This window comes from Ambystoma mexicanum, chromosome 1q, assembly GCF_040938575.1.
Source record: "Ambystoma mexicanum isolate Mex_15411 chromosome 1q, UKY_AmexF1_1, whole genome shotgun sequence".
Classification (NCBI taxonomy): domain Eukaryota; kingdom Metazoa; phylum Chordata; class Amphibia; order Caudata; family Ambystomatidae; genus Ambystoma; species Ambystoma mexicanum.
In genome coordinates, this window is record NC_090922.1 from 319,812,777 (window position 1) to 319,831,012 (window position 18,236).

An 18,236-nucleotide genomic window follows, 5' to 3' on the forward strand; every position below is an offset into this window, starting at 1 on the left:
ATATATATATATATATATATATATACATACATACATACACCTGCAGCCTATGCTGAATAGCTGATAGGCTTATTATTGCTTAGTATCTTTAAATATTTTCTTTAATCTCTTCTTTTAATTCAAACTTAAAACCTTGGAGTCTTAGTTAATTATGAAGCAAAACTTTTCCAGAAATACTTCAAGAATATGACTTGGAAATAAAATGTCCTTGACTGAATGTTTATATATTTCTCCAAATCACAATTAATTGTTAATGGTATTTTTTCTTGGTAGATTTCACTTTAACTGAGGAACAAATGTTGACAAGGAATAAGCTGCTATTAAAGTCCAGAAATCGCGTGCTCATACCTTAACTCAAATAGATACAGGAATCTTAGATGAAGATGTGCTCTGAAAAAGAACGAAGCAAACAAGAAACAACTCGCCTCACATCCAAACCGCACCTTCATAAGATGAACCGCGTACTTGAAGAGGAGCTGCACACACCTCGCACTCTTGAAAGGAACCGCGCTGTAGAAGATGACCGCGCACTTAAAAGGAGCCGCGCATACCGCGCAATCAGGAAAAGAACTGCGCACTAAAGGAGAACCAAGTATCAACACAGATGCCACCCCTGCCGCGCAAACGATCTCACAAAAATATCTACAACAGAAATATACTCTCAAGCATGGATTATATTTCTATGTAACTACACGCAAGAAATATTTCATGCGTCACAACCAGGAAGTAAATGTAAACAGAAGAAAGACGTCAGATACACGTCTACTGGTCCGTTCCTCTAAGTATCTAAAACGAATGTCACGCGCACGCGAACATTCAAATAAATATTTTCATGTGGTTAGTATAGAAATTAGTATTTTAAAAACACTACAATAGTATAAACACAATTATACAAAATTGACCTAAATTCAGCATATTAATGCTACTAAACGCTAAATAAGAGAAAAGTAACTGCAGCTGCAAGTACTAAAAACCAAACATTTACTTATCAGACGGTAAACAACACGAGCTAGAGCACATTAAAGTTCATTGCATTGTAGAATTATAGTTCAAAAAATATTTCTTGGCTCAACTTGTAAATGTCATTTTGATAACAAATAATAATGATTTTCCACTCATGGATTTAGCTTGCTTCATCTGTATAGAATATATTTCTTTCAATGCAGGATAAGTTCTTCTTGAACTACTTTATCTTCTCAATTGTAATTTCTTCTTAATAAGTTTCTCAAATTCAAATTTAGTTAAATTTTCTTCAGAGCTAAAATAACTGCTACCTTCCTCTAAGGAAACTGGAATGAAAGGCAGTTTAGAATCTTGGTGAAAGTTCCAAGTTACCTCAAGCACTTCTCATCCAATCACTGTTGTGGAACAGACCCACCATCTTGGCTTGGGAAATTAGACACTTCCTGATTAGATTAACATTAAGGACATTTATTTAAATAATCTGATGTAAAACTCAGAATCAACATCCATACCTCATTCAACCATACTTCTACATATGTGTGTGATGGTGTAATCTCTTAAATGAGGATTTTCTAGTATAGTGTCTCTTTGAACATGTGTAAGTGTGCCATGGGATCCTGACACGGTGTTCCCACGTTTGATGTATCATCTTTTTCATCAAATGCAGGGAATTTTGTGTTTTCAGGATGATGTTCTTATTTATGGTAAAGATCAATCGGAACATGATGATAGATTATACAAGGTACTAAAAATATTTAACGATGCTGGACTTACTTTGAGTAAAGATAAATGTAAGTTCAATAGATCTACCATATCTTATTTGGGTCATGAAATATCAGAGAAAGGAATCAGACCTAAGGAGGATTTGGTTAATAACATCTTGAACGTTCCTAGTCCAGAAAAAGATAAACTTATTTCATTTTTAGGGATGGCTGAGTTTTATACAAAATTTATTCCCGAACTAGCCAGTAAGACATTGCAAATGAGGAAGTTAGTAAAAAAAAAAAAAAGTGAGATTTGATTGGAATGAGCTATGCGAAAATGAGTTCAGCAATATCAAGTTAGATTTGAATGCTGCACCTACTCTTAAAGCGTTTAATCCAAACAATACTAGTATTATTACAACAGATGCCAGTAATAATGGTCTTGGTGCAGTTTTGTTGCAAATGGATGGTAGAAGTGAGTTTCCTATTGTGTTTGCGTCGAGAGTGCTAAAACAAGCTGAGACAAACTATTCTACAATTCAAAAAGAGTTGTTAGTTGCGAGATGGGCTTTGGAAAAATGTAGGTCATTTATATGGGGAACAAAGTTTGTGGTGAGGTCTGACCACAAACCTCTTAAGGAAATTCTCACTACTAAGGGACTTGAAAAAACGTCATCTAGAATTAGGAAAAGGGTAGCAAGTCCACAAGAATATCATTTGATGTTGAATTTGTGCAAGGAGTCAGAAACAAAATCAGCTGATTGTCTTTCGAGATTAACTAATGTGGTTGAAAATGTGGATGATGAGCAGAGTAATGATGACGAACAAATTCTGAATATATGCCAGGGTATTGTACTGAGGAGGAGTGGCTGGCAGCAATGAATCTCGATGAAACTCACAAAGGTCAGGGAATTACTAAAGTGGTGTGAAGGGTAGCAAGATCAGGAAAGGTGTATTGCCGGATGCAGTGAGACATGTATTTGAGGAGTTACATTTACACAATGCTTTGGTGTTAAGGAATGGAAAACTATTTGCTCCTCTGGGAGGGAGGAAAAAGATATTACAAATAGCTCATGAGGGACATCAAGGGATGACAAAAACTAAGCAGAGAGTTAGACAGGATGTTTGGTGGCCAGCTGTTGATTTGGAAGTGGAAAGACTTATTTGCGATTGTTGTACTTGTGAAAACTCAGCTAAGGGCTATGTAACTATACAGATTTTGATGACTATAACCTCGATTCCTACTATTCCGTGGGATCGTGTTGGATTAGATATTGTAGGTCCTGTAAGAAGTCAGGGCAACTTGAAATATTGTATGGTACTTATAGACATGTTGTCCAGGTGGGCAGAAGTTGAGTGGGTGCAAAACATTTGCTCGAAAGATATTGTGTTTTTGGATAACATCTTCAAGCGTGAGGGATATCCAACCATGATTATCACGGACAACGGTGTGCAATTGGGGTTACAAGAGAAGAGTTTTTCTCTTAAGGAGAATGGAGTTGAGCATAAAACAAGCTCCATCTATCATCCCCAGACCAATGGAATTGTAGAAAGATACAACAAAGTTATTAAGAACAGCATTAGGTGTGCATTAAGTGACAACGCTGATTGGAAAAAGGCGGTGGAAGATACAATTGTTGCTCATAGATTTACACCGCTTTGGCGTAAAGCGCTATATAAATAAAATAAACAAACAAACATCACATTCCACCACAGGGATTTCTCCATTTGAAATATTAAGGGGTAGGAAACCGAATACCAGATTGCGTCGAGCATGGTTCGGCAGTGCATGTGTTAAGAATGTTGATTGCGAAGAAGTGAGCAGAAAAGTGTTGCAAAGGCAGGAATATAATAAAGGGCGGTACGATGTGAAAAATGCAGTTAGGGAGTCCCAAATAAAAGTAGGTGATTGGGTGAGGATAAAACTCCCAGAGGTTAATGCCGAGGTTTAATCAAATGGTCAGATCCCATTCAAACGTTTAAAAGGTTTCATGGTGCTATAAAGGTATCAGATGTGAGAGTTTGGAATCTCAGATTATGTAAATGTTCTAAACAAGAGAATGATGGGAAAAAACAGGCTAAGTTTAGGAAGGAAGTGGAACAAAACAGATACAAGGTTGTAAGAATGATTGCAATAAACCTGTATGTACAATACCATTGTATCTGAAAGATTATGTAAGTTGAAATTGTATCTCATGTCTTCGGCTATTCTGTACATCTCTGTCAGGTGCTGCATTGTATAACAACGTTTTTTTCAAGTTGTCAAGTAATTTGTAATCACCAGTATCAAGTGTATATATGTTAATGTATATATGTTAAATGTAGTTTTTGAGTCACTGTAAAGCAGGGAGGTTTGTAGCATCTCATTGTGTAGGTCATTAGTAATGTCATGTTATTATGCTTTATACTGTTATTCACATATACAGATGGGCTATAGGTATGAACTGTAGAATGTACTAGGAAGCCAGAATACTAGAATGTGAGACTACCTGTTGAAGGAATGATGTACAGGAAAGCATCAGTTATGTAGCGGTTTATGATGTGACCAGTGTGTTATTAATCCTGTACTTAAATAAACTCATTCAAACTACAAAAGTGGTGTGAGAAGATATTTCAATTATATATGTGTTTAACTAAGGATATGCATTTGTTTTATCACAGTATCGGGTATTGTATTTCACTAGCAATTATAAGTTAAGGTATCACAAAAGCATACAGTTCACAAAACAAATTGAAATTGAAAACCCAGTGCAACGGATTCACATGTGGAAAAGTTGCATTTACACTTTCAGCTTTAAATGTTAAAAACGTTTTTTACAAGAAACGGCTACAAAAACACTGAATCGGAATGCGGTTTTTTGGCTGGGGAATAGATGTATAGCACAGTGATAATGTAGAAGTGAAATGAGTGGTAAAGCTGGTGAATTTAGAGAGATTTGGAAGGTAGAATGGGGTTCATTTTTAGGAAAATAAATGGCTACAAATGAGAAAATCGGTTTTGAAAGAAAGGCAAATTTTACTTCAACTTAATTAGACTATATTGTTAAAGAGGGACACAGTAAGATCCAAGGTTGATTCGCGATGTCAACCTTGTCACCCCAGCGTACAACTTTATGTGGAAATTAGTTTGATTACTCAAAATATGACTAAGGAGCAACTCGAGAAGATGAATGAAAGAATTGCGCCAACACTAGAAAACAAGAACAGGGTGCACAGAGAATTAGAAAAGTCTATACAAGTTATCAGGATATGGATCGGGTTGCTTAGAGAGTGGAACAACGACAAAAGTCAAGATGGGGTAGACGGTGTGTCATGGGAAGTGGGATGTGGGATACTCACCGTCCACTTTTGAATCTGGGATTTTGGACAGTCAACCGGTTCTGGTCACAAAAGATTCTCGTCACCTGTTAGCGGACTCTCCTGACAAAAGACAGCTGGGCAAAGGTCTGGTCACCGGATAATCAGGACAGCTGGATGGCAGGGTTGCAACAGACATGCAGTTAGTGGGCAAGAAGCCGGTCTGGTTTCAGGATGCTTCCCAAAAGAATACCACAGCTTCTCCCTTTAGGTATTGGGATTTTTAGTGGGGTTTCAGGATTGAGGCCTTGCTCGGATGGTCAGCAATGCTTTGGCCTTGCAGTGGGATCTGGAGTCTGGCAAGATGAAGGTAGAAGATCAGGAACGCAGGCGCAGGAAATTCAGGAAAGAGCGTCATTTAGGGATCATGCTTTCTTCTGCTGAAGCACAATGGAGTATGGATGGGCATGGCAAAGCTTTATTAATAACAGTAGTTTGATGAAAAACAGGAAAATAGCATCAGAGTAGCATCATTATTAAATGTAAATATTTCCCTTTTTCAATGAGACCTTTTTGTTTTTTCAAGCAGCAGAGCAGCGCTGCCTTGATTCGCTTTTTTGGGTGTACCCCAGAACACTCTGGCACCTTTCTTTGTGTGCTCCCTGTTCCAACTTGCACATTTTGTGTTTGGCAAGATGGTGCAGGCATCCTTTTGTCACTGCAAGACGCAGTTGTGATGCAATGGTGCCCCAAGGAGCCAGCGCAGCCATTTTGCTGTTGACTGCAGAAGGGCAGCTTGGTTATGGAGAAGAATTCTGTTGAGTGGGTCAATGTAGCCCACAGCACAGCCTTGCGATACTCCTGCCTACTATACAAATTCTGCTGGATACAAGGACCTGTGCCTCCTGCTCTGGGTCTCTACCATCAGTTAACCAGACTATCTCTGCTGATCAAGGGAACCGCAAGACCGCCCCAGACCCCGTATTCAACAGGGGTTTTGTCTGCCTCAACTGGCTTTTTCCCCCTCCGTGGCTACTTCAGGGAAGGGGCCACTAGCCCGCCAGTTAACCAGACAGGCATAGTGGCTTCCCTCCAAGGTAGACCCTACCACTACCTAAAGAAAAAACACCAAGAGAAGAGGAAGGAGTTTAACACCAGCTCCAGTGAAACAGGTGAGGAAGGAAAATTCTCGTCAGACGTTAAGTGATGAACCCCTTGAGAGTGACAGTTATACGTTAAAGAAAGGGAAAGGGATTATCTTTTCACATAATTGTTGCTGTCACTGTGCAACACCTTAGATTACATGGTTCAGTGAAATGACAACACACCCTTTACTAAGTAGTACATATGCCAATTTTATTTTTTTTTAAAGGCCTAGATCGGATGGAAAAATCAAATAAGGTCCACTGTAGTTCCATGGCATGAATTTGACAATTTCTTGCATTCTTCCCATACCCTCAGACTACTGTGCCCACAAAGCAATACTTTGCTAAATGATGCCCCATTACTTGAAAAGTGGTGATGTGAAGTTATGTGCACACTCTAGTCGAAGGGTGCAAAAAGACATTTTGTTGGATAAAGATATGATGCACAAAGGGAGGCACGACAGGCAACCTTTTTTCGTTACTCTTCTCAGGTGAAGGAAATCTGAGCCCTATAGTTTCTGCACACTCCTCACCAATCCAACTCCTGTGCCATACAACATCCTTTTCGCGCCTTGGGACATCTATGGCTAATGATTTGTTTATTTTATCTGAATGTTTACTTGAAATAATCATCCTTTTACAACGTGGAGAGAGTGACGACAGTCAACATAACAGAAAGCTACCATAGCTCTGGAAAGGGAAGGAAAAAATAAATAAAAAACACAAGCCACCAATGCAAATGAGCATTCATCTACAAAGGTCATCTCCGCACTCCATAGCACAAGTCATAAAATTTGGCTTACTTTAGGTGCCACATACAAATCCACCCAAGAGCCAAGAAAATTGACTGGACATGTGGTCAGAACACCGCACAGATATAGTAGAGGGTTAACGACAGCAATAATACAAAGTAAAACAAAAACTGAACAGTACCCAAAATCGGATGCTGTCGCATAAGGCTGAATGAAGCTTTCGTCTTGCGTCCCAGATGCATCACTTTCAGAATAGGAGCGTAGGCGAGGATGTGGCATTGCTACTGTGCGCCCTGTTAAGGATGCCATCAGAATGGCAGCTGCCAATGCAGATCTGAAAAAAATGCAATCTTTTTTACTTCTTTATCAAATTTGATAACTTACACATTATGATCAAAATAATTGTGTAGAATACAAGCTTCTTGTGTTTTCTTTAATGAAATCTCTGACAAGACTCCTCTCTAAAATGCATCTTATCTTGTAGTCTCCTTGAGTGCCTTTGTTCTCCATCCTCTGGGTGATGTGATCTGAACTTGGACAGAGGAAAGCAATTCAGAATAACCCTTCACAACAGGAATTACTCCTACATCTCCATAATACCCTTTTCCCCATGGTCTGTACACATTGATGGGACGAGTGGGACAAGGCTTAGTTCAAATGAGACTATTTGCATTGAGCCAGCAAGGCTGTGTAGGGGCGGTACAGAGGTCGGACAAGTACAGGTAGACGAGGATAGCAGAAGCTGGATGAGGCCCCTGTGCTTGCCTATGGAACATAACTCACTGCTAAGAGCGCTGCTGCCTCTACAGTCCCAAGTTATTCTCCCATTATAAATTACAGACCTGCCTTCCTCCAAGTCTGCCCCACTAGACCCCCTTCTTCAATAGCTCTTCCCCATTGTTATCACCTTCTTCAATTATTCCTCTGTCTATTGTTCTTCTATTCTCTCCTCGAACTCTCCAGCACCCCCAGCTTATTTATGGGGGTGACGCTTGAGGGCTGTTGCGCCCAAAAAAGCAAAAACAAAAAATGAACAGGCAGTTGTAGAACAGTGAATAAGCTTTGGGATTAAGGGGCTGACAATTCGATAATGTTATAAATTAAAAAAAAACATGAATTGCAGTACTTTCCAATGCAGAAAAGTAATAAGTCATAAGCAAAACATTGAATGAAGAACTGAAGAAAGGACTTAGTTTAGGAGACGTTCAAAGCCAAGAGAATCAAAAAGGATCTGGATTCTAACAAACCAACTTTTTACAAAAGAGTCGACATGTACAGTTACTATAGTTTCTTCAATGATACATTCCAATGGTGAAAGAACAGACCTTGAGGGCCTAACATAAAACAAAAACAAAATCTCTCTGAAAGCAAAGAAGAGAACACACAACAACGCAACTTTTCAGACTTAAGACAAGATTCTGAGCTACATGCAAAATCAGGAAAGTATCACTCTGTGATGCAACAACACTTCTTATTTGCTCCATATTTTGCATCTATAGAAACATAGGCACAGAGTATGCGACAAATAAAAGTGTTGTGTCATCACAGAATGACATTTTCAGTTTTGGATATTAGGTGGTGCTGAAAGCGCTACCTTTATTATTATAACACATTTTATTGATTTTCAATTAGTGATAACAACAACAGTCAATACATTGAACACATAGAAACAACCATGTTGGACGGGTCACATTCTTGAGTTACAGTTCGGGTATTTCATCATGAGTCAATAGGGTACACTGCGTTATGGATATCAAAAACATATTTGTGTGTACACATTTACTGACAAGCTTGGCATCTATGCATTTCGCTAGGTAGCCTCCCACTTTTGCCTAATTTTCTGTGTCTTGCCAGGGCATCCCCTAGCAGTATATACGGGGTGCTCCATTACAATGCACGCGTCCACATCTGTCACCCATTGGTCATATTGTGGAGTAATGTCTGAACCCCATAGTTGTGCCACGTTTCTCTTAGCAAGGCCTGCGGCTGTTGAAAACAATTTCTCAAAGCGGGACATCTCCCCATCCGCCTCTACTCCTAGAATTATCAGTTTAGGCTCCACAGGTACCACTCGGCCCACGACCATCGATAAGTCTATCACAGCATCTCTGCCTAAAGGTTTGATTTTGTGGGCATTTCCATAATATATGGAAGAAGGTTCCTCCCTCTTGATGACATTTCAGGCAGTTAGGGTCTGCAATTTTCCCCCATTGATATAGTGCCACTCGTGGATAATATACTCCATGTAATATTTTGAGTTGCACAAGTCTAATTCTGGCAGATACTGCAGTTTCTCCAAGGTACATCAGAGCTGTAGTCCAGTCCTCGGGTTGCAGAAGGCCCGCGTCTTTTTCCCACTTAGCTTTCAAACTACAGAGATCTGGCGTTGCGAAGGCAGAGATTGCATTATACATTACAGAGGTTGTTTTCACATCTACTCGGTCTAGGACAATGTTTCTTTCAATTGGGGTGCATTCAGGCATGTCAGAGAGGTCTGTTAAGTGTGCTCTCAGTGTGGGAGACATTTGCCTGAAATGGTAGATTTCTGTCAGTGGGAGGCCAAACTAGTTCACTAGGTTCTCAAAGGGTACTATTCTGCCTTCCTGTATTACGTCACTGATCTTATCTATTCCAGCCATCTCCCAGTTCACTCATTTCGGGAGCACGTCGAGCTCAGGTAAATATCTATTTTTCAACAGATGTTGGACCGGGTGACCTTTCCTTCCCAACCTATGTGTCTGTGTGATTCAACCCATATCTTTGCCGTATGAGTTACCATTGTGCAAGGGGGTGGAAGTTTGATATAGGCTTTCATTTGGAGAGACTCCTTGTCTTGCGTGCATTTCTGTCCGGATGTGTGAGAGTTCAGTGTTGCCGTGCAAAACTTAATTTACAACCGCCATTTGGGTGGCCCAGTAGTATGTCTAAGTGTGGGAGTCCAATTCCACCCTCCCATATGGAGCGTTGTAGGGTACACAACGCTATCCACGGGTTTCCTCCGCCCCCACAGTAGTCCCCTGAGTATCCTATCTATTTTGCGGAATACTACCACAGGAATGTGTAGTGGTGCGTTCTGAAGTACGTATAGAAAGCGCGGGAGGGTGAGCATCTTGAACAGCGCCGCTCTCCCCAGTGATGCAAGAGGCAGAGGCATCCAGTAGCTTACATCATTTGCAAATCTGTTCACAATTGGATATAGGTTATTGGGTACATAGTCCCCTAGGTTAGCTGTGATTTGTATGCCAAGGTAACAGAACTGCTCCGTTTCCACCCGTAGCGGGCATACGTCTGGAATAGCGCTATGTCCCCCTCTGATCGGATATAATATTGATTTGCCCCAATTCACCCTCAGCCCACTAAACAACCCATATCTTTCCAGTATCTGTGTGACAATGTGGCAAGAGACCGCTGGGCTACTTAAGTAGAACAATAAATTGTCGGCATACAGAGAAATTCTACCCTTCCAATCGTGAGCCCAGTGAAAGCCCGTCCATGACTGTGTGCTCCTCAGTAGCACCGCTAGGGGTTCCATCACCAAAGCAAATAACATTGCAGATAGGGGCAGCCCTGCCTCGTCCCTTTGCCCAATTTAATGTTCCGCGATGACCATCCGTTCACCCTAACTTATGCCATTGGGGAGTTGTACAGTAGTTTCACCCAGCTTATAAATTGTTCTCCGAAGCCCATTCTAAGCATTATTGCCCATAGTGCCTCCCAGTAGACCGAGTCGAATGCCTTCTCAAAGTCGATCGCCAGCAGTGCAAGCGACTCCTGGAGTGCTGGTGCTCACTCAATGGCTAAGTGAACCCTTTGGATATTCATTTGTGTTGACCTGCTGGCATAAAGCCACACTGATCTGGGTGAATCAGAGACGTTATTACGCCTTGCTCGCCATTTATAAGAGATATCGTCCTGTAGGAGCTACACTTATCTGGGGGTTTGCCTTGTTTGGGGGATCACTATTATGCTGGCCTTCCTCAGGTCCGGGGGGAGAATTCCCAGCTCTTTCGAGTGTAAAAACATTCGGAGCGTGTGTGGTGCTACCGCCCCACCTCCTATCTTTTTCCACGTCTCTATTGGAAAACCATTCGGCCCTGGGGTTTTCCCTTTTTGAAGTTGCAACAGAGCAGCTAGTAATTCATCCTCAGTAAGCTCCTCCTCCAGGCGCAATTTTTGTGTGTCATTTAATAGTGGCAGAGTGATCTCGTCCAAGATGGTAGTATCAATCGGGCCTGTGGGGTTCAGTACAGCTCCTCCTAGTAGATCGCAAAGCACTCCGCAATTCTTTGATCGGTTGTGGCTTGCTCTGCAGTTTGTGATTATGTGTCTGACCTGCTGGTGCCCCTCATCCCTCCTCTCGAGCCATGCTAGCTTTGTCACCCGTCTCGTATAGCCTAGCCTGCATCGCCCTATGTGCTTGTTTTGCGCAGTTTAATGTTACATTTTGTAGTTTCTTCTGTGCCAGGATTAGGTCTCTATTATCCGCAGGTAGATTTGTTTTTGTGTACAGTGTTTCAGCTCGCCGGACTTCCAGTTCAGCATCTTCCACATTTTTCCTATGTGTTTTAATGTGAGCCGTCGTCCACCCAATGATCTCGCTCCTAAGAAAAGCTTTATAGGACTCCCAGAGCGCCACTGTGTCATCCATCGATCCTTCATTTAGTTCAAAATATAGCGATGTGGCCTCTTGGGTTTTCTCCAGCAGGTCCAGGAAGCCTAGATAATAATTGTTTAGCAGCCAGATTGACAGGGGGCGGGGTCTTTCTGTTTCTAAAGATATCAACAATGGGTAGTGGTCTGAGATGCCCCGGGGAAGCAAGGTTGCCTCTGTTGCCATATGAATGTCTGCTGTAGACAGGAAGAAATAGTCCAACCTGGCGAGTGATGCGTGTGCCCCAGAATGAAACGAATATTCATGCTCGGTAGGGTGTAGGTCTCGCCACACATCTTTCAGCCCTAGCGCCGCCGTGAGAGTTGCTAGTTTGGTGGGCACTTAGGGGTTTCTCCCTCTCAGATGAGTGCGGTCCATCTCAACATCCATGACATCATTGAAGTCCCCCCATTATCCAGTTATCTGCTGCATTGTTCGCTAGTATGGGTGCGATATCCTCTATGAAGGCGGAGATGAGTGTCAGGGGTGAATATACCGCCAGGATAGCATAGGTCTGGTTCCACAGTGTGCCATGTATATATACAAACCTCCCCCCTGTATATTGTGTTACCTTGGAGATTTCAAAAGGAAATTCTCTTGTGTATTAAAATCAGTACGCCTCTCGACCCCATGGAGAAGCATGCTTGTACCGCGGTGCGGTAATTCGTTCTTTTGATAAAAGTGACATGTCATGCCTAAAAGATGGGTTTCTGTCAGGAGCGCTATATCCGGGCTGTGTCTGTTTAAGAACTGTGTCACCAGTCTCCTCTTGATGCTGTTACCTAGACCGTTTACATTCCATTTTAGGAGCCGTAGTTGTCTTGTAGTGGATCTAGCCTGCATCATCATATCACAACTGCTTGTCTATGTTCAGCGTATCACACCCTCTGCTGGAGGTACGTTGCATTCTTTGAATTGCGAGTACCCTTGTGCGACTTGTGTGTGGTGCTTGCAACTGACCCATGCTTAAATCATTAACAACCCCAAAACCCCCCTCCCCACACTCCATCCCAAACTGAAGCATCTGTCGCCCTAATAAACTAAACCGCTAAACTAAAAGGTTAACACTCTGCATTCCAATCACTCTGCCCACAGATACTGGTGGACAACAATTAGACAAGGGTGTTACTTTTCCTGTTCGCAAAGCAACAACAATAACAACAACAACAATGGGGGTCTGTGCGGTCCGGGCCGCCAGCAGTCATGAGGGCCGGTTCAATAGGAGATCCGGCATAGAATTTATGTGATTTCGACTTGATACCACTGCTTAGTGCACATCACACTGTATTAACGGCGCCTTGGCCGCGTCAGTCATTATCTGCATCCAGCGGTGCTTCAAGCTCCTGTTGTGGGCGCTCGGGCTGTGCTCTCTCCGGTCATGGTCGATTTCTGCGATAGTCTTTCCTCCGATTCGGTCTCCAGTCGCCCTCTCGGTGTCTCTCCTCCCAGCTCCATGCTTCTTTGGGTTCCGTGAAGTGCACCTTTTCATTGTAGTATATTTTCAACTGTGCCGGGAATAAGAGTCCATATTTTATATTGAGAGTCTGTAGGCACCTCTTGAGTGGATCGAAGGAATGTCACTTTCTGCACCTCCCTGGTGAAGTCCGGGAAAAAGGCGATCTTGGAGCCATTATATGTTATGGAGCCTTTAGTTCTGGCCATCTGCAGTATGGCATCCCGGGCTCTGTAATTCAGGAGTTTTGCTATTACTGTATGTAGGGGAGCTCCGGGCATTCGTTTGCCAGATGTAATACGATGAGCTCGCTCGACTGAATTTTGACAGGGCTTTGGGAGCGAATAGATCCTCCAGCCATTGCTCGAGGAACAGCTCCATGCTTGGGCCTTCCGACGCTTCGGGCAAACAGAGGATCCGGATGTTATTTCGTCTTGCTCTGCCTTCTCCCTCTTCCACTCGTTCTTCCAGTGCTTTGATGCGCTGCAGGGCTCCGGATATTTGGTGGTTCACCATCCTCAGGCCACCTTCGGTTTCCGATATACAGCCCTCAGCTTCCCCCGTGCGGGCGGTAAGCTTTTGCAGATCATGACGGAGTATCGATACCTCTGTGCTTATACCATCCATCTTTTTTTCCATGGAGGTTCTCGAGTTGGCAATGGCGTTCATAACGTCTTTGAGGGATATAATTTCTTCCTGTCCCTGTGCCTCTCCAGATTTGGCCTGCTCCAGTGGGGGAGCATTGGCAGAGGTTGCGTACTGCTCCATTTTTATATGCGTAGTTGCATTTTTCGCTCTGTCTTTCTCCATGTTGGACTGTCTAGCACTGGTATGCGATCCCTTTCCTCCTTTTCAGCTGATGTTTATACAGTCGGTTAGGATGGTGGGGTGTTCGCCCCGGGTGCAATTTTGGGTGAGGCACCGACCGGCTGTCGCCGTAGTTTTAGGGTCTTATGGGGACCAGTCGGCCATAACCTCAGCGACCGGTGTTCCGGCAAACATTTATGTTGAGTCTTTACCGTTAACAAATGATTGGTTGCAGTGCCCTGGGGGCATCAATGTCACAGGGCTTGGTTTTTGTCTCCCCAGGTAGGCACCAACCCATTCTTCAGTATTGCTTCCCGCCTTGTATTTCCACCTGCAGGTGCATACTCTTGCCTATGCGTGGTTCTCACAGGTTCTCACAGGTTTCCCCCCCTGTAGCCTGTCAGTAAGACAACTCTTATAGCAGTTACGACTCCCTTTCTGTGTATACATCACGCGTAAACATGTTGCTGGTTCCTAACGGGTGTTCCAGATTGCTAATGTCATTTGCGCTTGCTACGGTGCAGGGGGCCCGCTAGTGGGTGTTTGTGCGCTGTATTGTCTTTGTAGGGCAAAAATGGCACGTTTTCTCACAATAGTCTTGTATGCTGGAGCATGTAGTGGTTTTAAATGGGTGACTTAGCGGACATGCACTCTCTACCTTGCATGCATTTATGCCAGGGTTATGCTGTGGGCTCGCATCTGCCTTCGTTTAGCAGCCTTGTATGTCACAACAGTGTATAGTCTCCTCTCCGCACCCAGCAGTAGGGAAAACACGCTCCGCGCCTTTCGTATGTTCGCGCTGTGCCAAGCGCAGGTTTTAAAGAATGGGATGTATAGGCATCTACGTGTAGGTGCACGGTTCTTACCTTACAAAAACTGCATGTGATTTCCAGGAAAAGGCCGCTCAGTGCGGTGCAAAACGGGAACAGCTTCTTGGTCACCAGGAGTCGGATGCCAAGATAATTATAGACATTTTTTAGTGTGTCTTTATGCGCTCCGCTTTCAAGCTATCCTCGGGCCGTTATTGTCCCGGTGCTCCGGTCTCCATTTGGTGCCTGCAGTGTTCATGAACACAGTCCATTTCCACAGATGGACCGCGCCACTTCTTTCTGTTGGGTATTCAGCTTTTTGGTTGCATTGGGGTGCAAGAGGGCGATCCGTTCCGCTCGTTTTGGTTGGTTCTTTCCACCTTAGGGACAGCCCACTGTTTCACCTCTTCAGTACTTATCTGCAGGCTCTAGATCTATTGCAGGTGTTGAGAAATGGTCAGTGCCATGACTTGTCCATATATGGGAGGTCCTAGAGATGGCCTCTACACATGGGCTACAGTGTCGGTACACTCTCGGTCTATTTTATTTCTTTATGGGGGGAGGAGGGCGGGTCCCACTTTTGTCTGTCGGGCTTTGTCGCAGACCGTGAGTTCATGGGTTCCAGTGTTTCTCAGGCAGGATGTTGACCCTTTTCAAGCAAGGCATTGTACCAGAGTCAGTGTTGGTCGCCCGTGGTTTAGGCCGTCGGGTATGGCATGCATCATTGCTCATGCTGCTGCGGCGCATGTGTTTTCTGTGTTCCAGGGGGCTTGTAGATTGCAGTGGCGGCACCCCCAGGGACGTAGGTTGTGACATCGGCTCTTCAACGTTGCACAGTGCCTAGGTAGGCTCTGCTTGGTATCACCGCATGTGGTATTGGGTTGTAACCCTCAGTCTCAAATGCGGCACTGTTGAGCGCATTACGGTTGATTCTGAAGTTGAAATGCCGGTCTCTGCCGGAGGGGCGCTCCTGGTGGGCAGTTGTGTGGATGCACTTGTGCTCACATGCGGTGTTCCCCACCAGTCCCAGCATGCAGTGTCTGCCCTGTGTCCGTATGGAGGGGAGTGGAAAGAGGTCCAAGTCGGGCGGGGGCAGCGTCGGCAGGTGTGTAAAGGTGTGCTTGATCGTGCCTGACGTAGTGTGTCTCACTACCAGTTTTATGTCCTGAGATTTAGTATTACCTGCTGTGTGTTTGATAGTGCCTCCCTTCCTCCCTGTCAGAGGCCCGTCCGTGCTCCCAGGATCTCAGTGTTCCGTAATTGGCAAGGTGATCACTGGAGATGCCCCCCCCCCCCGGCTATCATGCGCTGTACCACTCTGCAACCAAGGGTGGTCCCCTCAGTGGCAGCACTGTCACCTGGGTCGTCTCAGCTGCTCAGGGTAGAAAGTTTGCACAAACAAGTGTATATTGCCGCCCAGTCTGTGCCCAGACCCATGGAGGCCCCGAAGGCACCTGGCCGTAGGGGTGCGGAGGGGGGGGGGGGGGGGGGGTTGGCCACGGCTCTGCTCTCTCCCCTGGGTAAGTCACTGCATGTGCAACATCTGTATACTTCATAGGCACTGCTGCAACAACAATGTCTATATGCACTCGGGGACAGGAGGCCGTACGTTTCAGTAGTAGGTTAGCTTTCCAAGAACACTTCAGAACCGCAAATATACCTGCCGGACTGCACTTTCACGGCACCACTGGAGTGTGGCATACAGCCGTGCCTTTGCAAAAGTATGATCAGGGTTGTGGGTTGTATGCGCACTCACCGCCGCATGAATCCAGGCATCTACGGGCTGCAAGTTGGTCTGTGCATTGCGGATCACCCCTCAGCCCGGGCATTGAGTTCCAGACTGTTTCTCATCCAGCGCGGGCGGGGTCTTGTTTCCGTCAAGCTCTGGCTAAGCCCGCACTATCACCACTGCTGGCGGTTGTGGTTACCCCAGCGCCAGCGTTCGCCATGGTCCCCCAAGTGTCTTATTAGCTCTCTGGTGTGTCTGTGGGCCGTCCCTCAGTATCCTCGAGTCTCTGGCTGTCTGGGAGGGTCAGGTCGTGTTGCACCGCTTCTCAATGCGCAGCGTGTCCAGATCGCCAAGTCTGCGGCATTTAAAGGAGTGAGTTAGATCTGGCGCAAGTCAGCAGGCGCCCATCCAGAGCTCCCAGCGTTGATGGCCACACGTCTCCGGCTGTGATGTCTCTTCCGCTGTCCGACCACTGCTTGGCACGTTCGCAGTCGGCCATCTTGGCAAGCAATGTTCTTCTGGGCACAGCGTCTTTCCACGCCTCACTGCACCACCCGGAGTTGAATTAGAGCAGGCACCATTTAGTCAGCATCTCTCTATATCTTGAGCTGCTTGGTAGTATACTTTCGACCGAATTCGTCACGAAATACAGGATATTCGGCAGGATCTTGCTGGCGGCCACGGGAGTTACGAGAACTCACGTCCTCATCGCTCGCTTGCTGGCCACACCCCCCAAAGCACTACCTTTAAATAAAAATATTGTTATTAAAATAAAATAAGAGCTTAAACAAAAGAGCCTCAATTATGGGCTTTGAATGAGGGTCTGTAAAGCTTTTCAAATGGTAATGACATTTGAGGAGGGATACACAGTTGTTTGGTTATTGAATCCCTCCCATTCCCTGCCCATAGCCATGCTAATCCCAATGGCTAATAGCACCCATTCCTGTCCATCTTGGAATTCTTTGAGCTCTGAACTCTTCCATGGAAGCAGCCATCTTGGATGACTGTCTGTAAGAAAGCTCTCTGGAAACAAGCCAGAACTAGCAGCCATCTTTGAATGGGAAAGATACCATACATCTTCCAAATAAAAGGATACATTGATTAAAATAGCTAAAGTAATTTGCATTTGGGAATTTATGATTTGCAATTAAATGAGGGCTAGTTTTGACCAAAAAAAAAAAAAGTGTGGATTGAAAGTGCATGCACAAACATTGTTTTTTCTCGGTCTAGTGAGTGGCACACTGTGCTTTGCATTAAAATACCAACATGAATTCAGAAGCGAATTAGATGTATAATTCATAATTAATAACATGATAAACGTAAATAGCAACATCAAAGTTTTATAGTCAAATATCTGTAATTATCTAAATAACAAAGGCTGTAAATATGTTTGTCATAATTGCTAGTTTGTTTATGCTGAAATAATTAAATATATTGCTTGTGTTGTGTTCAGTTGTATTGAATTTCCACTATTCTACAAAGGCAAGTAGAGCTGTGGCCATCCTATAGCTTGCCTGCAGTCTGCTCTATCCCGCACAATCCTCTATGGTGGAAGGAGGGATTGCCTGCCTGCTCGTTTTGTTTTTGGGTTTCGGAAGAATGCCTGGAGGTGGCCTTCTGCTGTAAGGCGGTTAGCTGCCTGCCATCTGGCACCATGGGTGCCCACCTCACCCGATGTTAGGTGTGCTACTCTGAGCCTGATCCTATGCACCTGCCCACCTTCCGCCCAGAGCTGGGCTTCCCGGAGGAGCGGAAAGAAAGGTGAGCTAGTGTGGTCAGACCCTGAGAAGCGGAGCCGAGGGAGGCAGAAGAGTTAATACCTTCTGCCTAATATTTTTGAGAGAGTATACATTTAGTGGGGTATTAACTGTCTTGAGTAGTGGTGGGGCACTTTGACAATATCATGTGCATGCAGTAATACATAGG

The 18,236-nt window shown here is 44.3% G+C and overlaps 1 protein-coding gene across 2 annotated transcripts in view; it reads right to left on the reverse strand.

Moving 5' to 3' along the window:
- The window catches only part of CEP89 (centrosomal protein 89), a 1,655,177-nt gene that overhangs the window by 1,547,052 nt on the left and 89,889 nt on the right, over nt 1-18,236 (reverse strand). For both annotated transcript variants that reach the window (XM_069639099.1, XM_069639094.1), the window contains exon 3: nt 7,043-7,195. In XM_069639099.1, the coding sequence (XP_069495200.1) occupies nt 7,043-7,195 (153 nt within the window). The remainder of the gene's footprint in view (nt 1-7,042; nt 7,196-18,236) is intronic.